We start from the raw sequence: 5323 nt of genomic DNA, 5'->3' as shown, positions 1-5323 counted from the left end.
AACCATTTTGCCTGTATTTTTTTTCCAATTGGAAAAGTAATTCATGCTCCTTGTAAGAGACAAAACCCAAACAAACAAACAACAGCTACCACCACCAACAAACTTTTTCATAAACATTTACATTTAATATTGCAAGTTCTTCTCTGGTGACAGGCTCTGTTAACAGTTTAGGTATATGCTTCCAGATTACTTCTTTTACAAATATTAATGTGTAACTTATTTTGATTTTACAGAACTAGCTTCATACTCTACACACTGAAGTGCAACTTACACACTTTTGTGTGTATCTTAAACACTTTTGGAACGACTACTTTAAGTGTGCAGGTGATTTTTAGTTTAAACATCTAATTAGAATATAATGAGAAGCAATATTGCCCATTTCGCCTGCCAGAGGGCTCACCCTGGACCTCATTAGCAGTTTCCCCGAGGCTGTTCTGCAGTGTGGGGGGCGGGGGGGGACGGGGCAGGTCTGCTGCTGTCTCTGTTCCCCCTTTCCAGCCAGAGACATCCCCAGGGGCAGCCTTTTGCCCCTGCTGAGGAGGCTCAACCCAGACAGCCTGCAGACCCTCCGTGGGTCAGGAGGCCAACAGCCAAGAGAGAAGGCCGGTAGCTGCTCACCGTCGTCTGGGAGCGTCAATTTGGCTGCGTTGCCTGCCGCTTACGGAAGGTCCTGGAACTTCTGTGCCTAAGGATGAACCCAATCATTGTTGCAAAAGTTTCAGGTCTGAGCAGAACTAAACTTCTCGCCTCAGGGCAGAGAAGGACAGAGGCCTGTCTTTATGGCCTCTCTCCGCAGGTCTGGACACCACCACCAAAGTGACATAGGTGGTTGCAAGTGCTCCACCCCAAGCCTACCTGGGCTCAGAGGGTTCCACAACTGGCCCTGGGCGTACCCCTCACGTGAGGCCCGCAAGTTCCCGGCGCCCGGCCTGACTCAGCCTCGCAGCTTCTGCAGAACCACTTGCCAGCCCCGTGACTCGGTTTCTCCATTTGCTCACGCGGGCCAACCGCGTGAGGCACCTGTGTGGAATGCAGAAGGTGTCTCCAACTGCTTCTCTAGAGTACGTGACGTGTTCCCAGGCGGAGGAACCCGAGACCGGCGCTTACGCCTCCCATAGAGCTCCTGCGGGACGTGCCCTGCACAGGCCTTGGTAATGAGTCCGTGCTAACTGGGGGCAGTGACCCGACCAGGTGCACCCGCAGGGATGCTGAGGCGACGCCCACCTGTGACCCGCCGGTCCTGGTTGCTGAAGGGCCCAGGCCATGGAGGGGCTGCCGGAGAGACGACCAGTGCCCGCGTCGGTGCCCACTGCCCGCCGCCTGACGCAATCCGAGGTGCCCTTGCTGCATGCCGGAGCTGGGAAAACCTCCCCCGCGGTTGCATCACTCCTGCCAGATTTGCTACAGAGGTGGAACCGAGCCAATCAGCGGGCGAGCTGGGTCTGGGGCAGGTCCCTCAGTTACCCACTCAGAGGGCGGCGCGGTTAACCGGGAAGCAAAACACGAAGGTGATTGGTCAAAAGGGGACTTGCCCCGCCCCAATCACCGCGACAGCTGGCGCGGTGGGCGGGGGCCCTCCTGGCCGGAGGGTTTAAAAGGCGCCTCCGAAGGGGCCGCGCAGCTGGAGCGACCAAGCGGTGCCAGGCCAGGTGTGCGCGTCCGTTGGTCCTTCCGTGCCCGCGCCGGAGACCAGCCCCGGAGGCCGCCGGGCTCGTCCCTGTGCCCGGCACCATGAAGCAGGAGTCCACAGCCCAGAACACCCCTCCCGCCTCGCCGCCCACTTCGTCACCGGTGCAGCACCCCCGGGATGACGGTGACCCCCAAGCCCTGTGGATTTTCGGGTACGGCTCTCTCGTGTGGAGGCCCGACTTCGCCTACAGTGACAGCCGTGTGGGGTTCGTGCGCGGCTATAGCCGCCGCTTCTGGCAGGGAGACACCTTCCATCGGGGCAGCGACAAGATGGTGAGCATCTGACTATGCTCAGGGGAATGCAGGAGTTGGGGGCAGGGTAGTGGGCAGCAGTGCCCTGGGGTTCTCTGGGCAGCCGGTGCCTCCGTGCTGGTGGAGGAAGTGTATAAACCTGTGCTTGGGCTTTGTGGCTTAAATTTCGGTGCCCAGTAGATCACTGTGATGGCTGGAATCTGTGATCCTGTGGATCACAATGTTGATGAATGTTTCTGATTTATCAGTTTGGGCCACTGCCATGTGTCTGTTTCTCCTGTAGTCATGCATCACTCTCTCCACTTTCCCCTGGATGCGTGGGGTTCTCTGAGGCCTGGGCCAGCAGTGTTAATAAGGGTTTCCTTTAGTACCGGTGGCGGAGCTGATGCCTAACTTATCTTTTTCAAAATCTGTCCTTTCTCCTCAGCCTGGCCGTGTGGTGACCCTACTTGAAGATCATGAGGTAAGTGTCCAAGTCAAGAGAAAGATCCCATAGGGCCTAGCATGGAGGGTCTAAGAGAGCTTATGTGTCCTTGGCTGCAGGCTAGATTAGGTGCCACACTGGCTGAGGGGAAGGGTGGTCTAGCTCAGTGCTTTTCACAAGAACCCTCTGAGGACCTTGTTAAAATGCAGATTTCAATTTAAATGGACCAGGGCGGGGCCTTAAATTCCTCACATTTGACTTAAGTGTACAGATGATACCACTGGTTCCCAAGCCACACTCTGAGTAGGAATCCTCTTCTGCCTTGGGGGCAGACCACCTTGTCAGCCCTTGTTAACAAAGGGAGAATGAGCTTGATGTATTGCTACTAGATGACTCATCAGTCCTCTGCCCACTTGCCTTATAGAGCGCAGACCTGAGGTGGGACCAGCCAGGAGCTGTTTTGACTGACCCCGGTGTCCGTGTTTCCTCCTAGGGCTGCACTTGGGGTGTGGCATACCAGGTTCAAGGTGAGCAGGTGAGCGAGGCCCTGAAGTACCTGAACGTGCGGGAGGCAGTGCTTGGTGGCTATGATACCAAGGAAGTCACCTTCTACCCCCAAGATAACCCTGACCAACCACTCAAGGCATTGGCTTATGTGGCCACCCCACAAAATCCTGGTTACCTGGGCCCTGCGCCTGAAGAGGCCATTGCAACTCAGATCCTGGCCTGTCGCGGCTTCTCTGGTCACAACCTCGAGTACTTGCTACGCCTGGCAGACTTCATGCAGCTCTGTGGGCCCCAGGCACAGGATGAGCACCTGGCAGCCATCGTGGACGCTGTGGGCACCATGCTGCCCTGTTTCTGCCCCACTGAGCAGGCTTTGGCACTGGTCTGAGGGGTTGAGCCCCTGCAGGGAGTGCCCACGTAGACATGGGGCCACATCCCTACTCCTGTGGCACACAGTGGACTTGATACAGCTGGAGGTCACTGAGAGGACTTGGTGGGTGGCTGGGAGCTTCTCTCCCTGAGCCCCTGCCTATCTCAGCAGTCTCCAGTTCTCCTGCCTGACACTGACTTATTACTTGAAACTATTTATTGCACCATGTTGGTGTAGTGGGCAGGGTGGGGGGCCTGCCCTGGACATAGGGGCCCTGCTGAGCGGTGCCTGACTAGATTCCCCCCAGTGCTGCTGCTAACCCCATACCACCCAGGCCACTGGCTCCCCATCCCCAGACCAACTGTTCCTAGCCCCGGAAATATACCACCTGTGAAAAGTCCCAGCCTGCTGGTAAGGGACAGGAGGGATTGAAGAGAAGGGGGCCTTACAAGAACTGAGGCACCTGCGGGTCTTGCTCTTCCTCTTCCTCCCACATTCCTAGGGCAGAACTGGATCTGGAGCCCAGGCACAGTTGCCTGGGCCTCTTTTAGCCATCTGGCTTTGTTTCCCTGTTCCTCTGTTTTCTTGTCTGTTGAGGCCTATAGCTCCTCACTAAAGGCCTGGTACCTTCTCAGTCTGACCGATACTGTTACCCATAAACTGATCCCTTATTATCTGTGTTGTGCTGCATTGTGGTTCTTTCTTCAGATGGGACATTGGGGCAAGTAAGACGGTAAAGCCCTGGAAGGCCCATGAGAGGGGCAGGGGCTCCCTCTTTGTCTCCATCCCTCTCTTCCAGGTAGCTGAGCAGGCAGGACCAGCAGCCAGGGCACAGCACTCTCACGGGCACCATTCACAACTAAGTGTCGTGCAGAATTCAGTCCATGTGGCTCTACTCGGCAGCCCTGGAGGCAGTGTTCCTCCCACAGACCTGGTGCCCTGCTCCTGCTCTCAGCTGCCCCAAATAGGCCGGCAGGCTTAGAGGTCACACCAGGTCTTCCTCTAGCTGCTGCCTCTTCGTGACAGCATGACTCGACCCCTGGCTTCCTGCTAAAGGAGCATGTGGGTTAGAGTAGGGTGGTGATGACTTGAGTAGTGCTGATAGCAGAGAACTCTGGCCTGGAGGACCTAAGTGGCCCTGTGATTTTGAGTTCAAAATTGTGTTTACTGTTGTCTTCTGGGACTGTGGTGTGATCTGTGCTTTCTCTGTTAACTTGACCTGCCAGGAGTCTTGCTCACAATGGAATGAGTTGCCAGGGTGCCCTCTTGGCTGCTACTTGTTCCCTCTCTGTGTGCCCCTGGCTGCTCCACCCCACCCTGATCCGCAAGTGCAAATCCCAGCCCCAGGGTCTCAGAATGACGTCTCAGTGGGCTCAGCTTCTAGTCCTGGGCCTGCAGAATGGGTATAGGGCCCAGGTGACCGCCTTCTTGCAGCAGAAGAGCCTGCTTGCACCCCAGCCTCACTGGCCTAGTGACCTCCAAAAAACTCTTCAGTCCCCTGAGCATCAGTTTACATTGGGATGCTATGTGGTATGTTTTGCTGCTGCTGCTGTTATGGCTGGTGCCCTGGATTGGTCTGGGTGTCCCCAGAGGGGTCAGCTCTGACCAAGTTGGGCAGCTGTTGTGCCCGGTGTGTTGGTGGCCTCGTGTCTTACCATTGATGGGAGAAGTGTGGAGTCCAGCCAAGTTCTTCTGGGAGTTTGTCAGGGCAACACAGCAGGAGGGGGCAGCGGGTGGCAGGGAGACTTGGACAGCGCCTCCTGGGTCAGGGCAGGGCAAGACAGCCAGTTTGGGTGCTCAGAACAGAGCCCTGCTCTCTACCAAGCAGGGGTGGGGAGGGCTTCCTGTCAGCTGTACATGGGCTCCCATTCCTCAAGCCTTATTCATTCAAGTATTTACTAAACTGCTGTATGCCAGACACTGACCTGGGCACTGGGGATATGGCAGTGAAGCAATCTTCCTCCTTAGGGTACTAAGAGACTCTGAATGGGACCATTTAGCATGAAATGTGCTGTGATGGGAGGCCAAGAGTGGGCTCCTGACATGGAGGTGGTGGTCAGGGAAGGCTTTCTGGGAGAGAG

At 56.1% G+C, this 5323-nt stretch overlaps 1 protein-coding gene and 1 long non-coding RNA gene across 2 annotated transcripts; one reads left to right on the top strand and one right to left on the bottom strand.

Moving 5' to 3' along the window:
* Positions 1-1216, bottom strand: LOC109500705. The gene is made up of 2 exons (XR_002742963.2): positions 856-1216; positions 1-685 (listed from the first exon to the last, which is right to left on the bottom strand). It is a non-coding gene; the product is annotated as an uncharacterized LOC109500705 (long non-coding RNA).
* A 386-nt stretch (positions 1217-1602) lies between these two features.
* CHAC1 (ChaC glutathione specific gamma-glutamylcyclotransferase 1) lies at positions 1603-3916 on the top strand. The gene is made up of 3 exons (XM_006932672.5): positions 1603-1962; positions 2369-2404; positions 2859-3916. The coding sequence occupies exons 1-3, from the start codon at positions 1732-1734 to the stop codon at positions 3258-3260; spliced, it is 669 nt and encodes a 222-aa protein (XP_006932734.2). The 5' UTR covers positions 1603-1731; the 3' UTR covers positions 3261-3916.
* The last annotated feature ends 1407 nt before the right edge of the window (positions 3917-5323 follow it).

This window comes from Felis catus, chromosome B3 (genome assembly GCF_018350175.1).
Source record: "Felis catus isolate Fca126 chromosome B3, F.catus_Fca126_mat1.0, whole genome shotgun sequence".
NCBI lineage: Eukaryota > Metazoa > Chordata > Mammalia > Carnivora > Felidae > Felis > Felis catus.
The sequence above is the reverse complement of the archived record's forward strand: the minus strand, read 5'-3'. Positions and strand labels throughout refer to the sequence as shown.

What these genes read in the sequence shown, in the direction of transcription:
- CHAC1 (XM_006932672.5), top strand. Translation starts at nt 1,732, where the DNA reads ATGAAGCAGGAGTCCACAGCCCAGAACACCCCTCCCGCCTCGCCGCCC. An exon ending in ATCGGGGCAGCGACAAGATG is followed by an intron (nt 1,963 to 2,368) that starts GTGAGCATCTGA and finishes CTTTCTCCTCAG; the next exon opens with CCTGGCCGTGTGGTGACCCT. An exon ending in CCCTACTTGAAGATCATGAG is followed by an intron (nt 2,405 to 2,858) that starts GTAAGTGTCCAA and finishes GTTTCCTCCTAG; the next exon opens with GGCTGCACTTGGGGTGTGGC.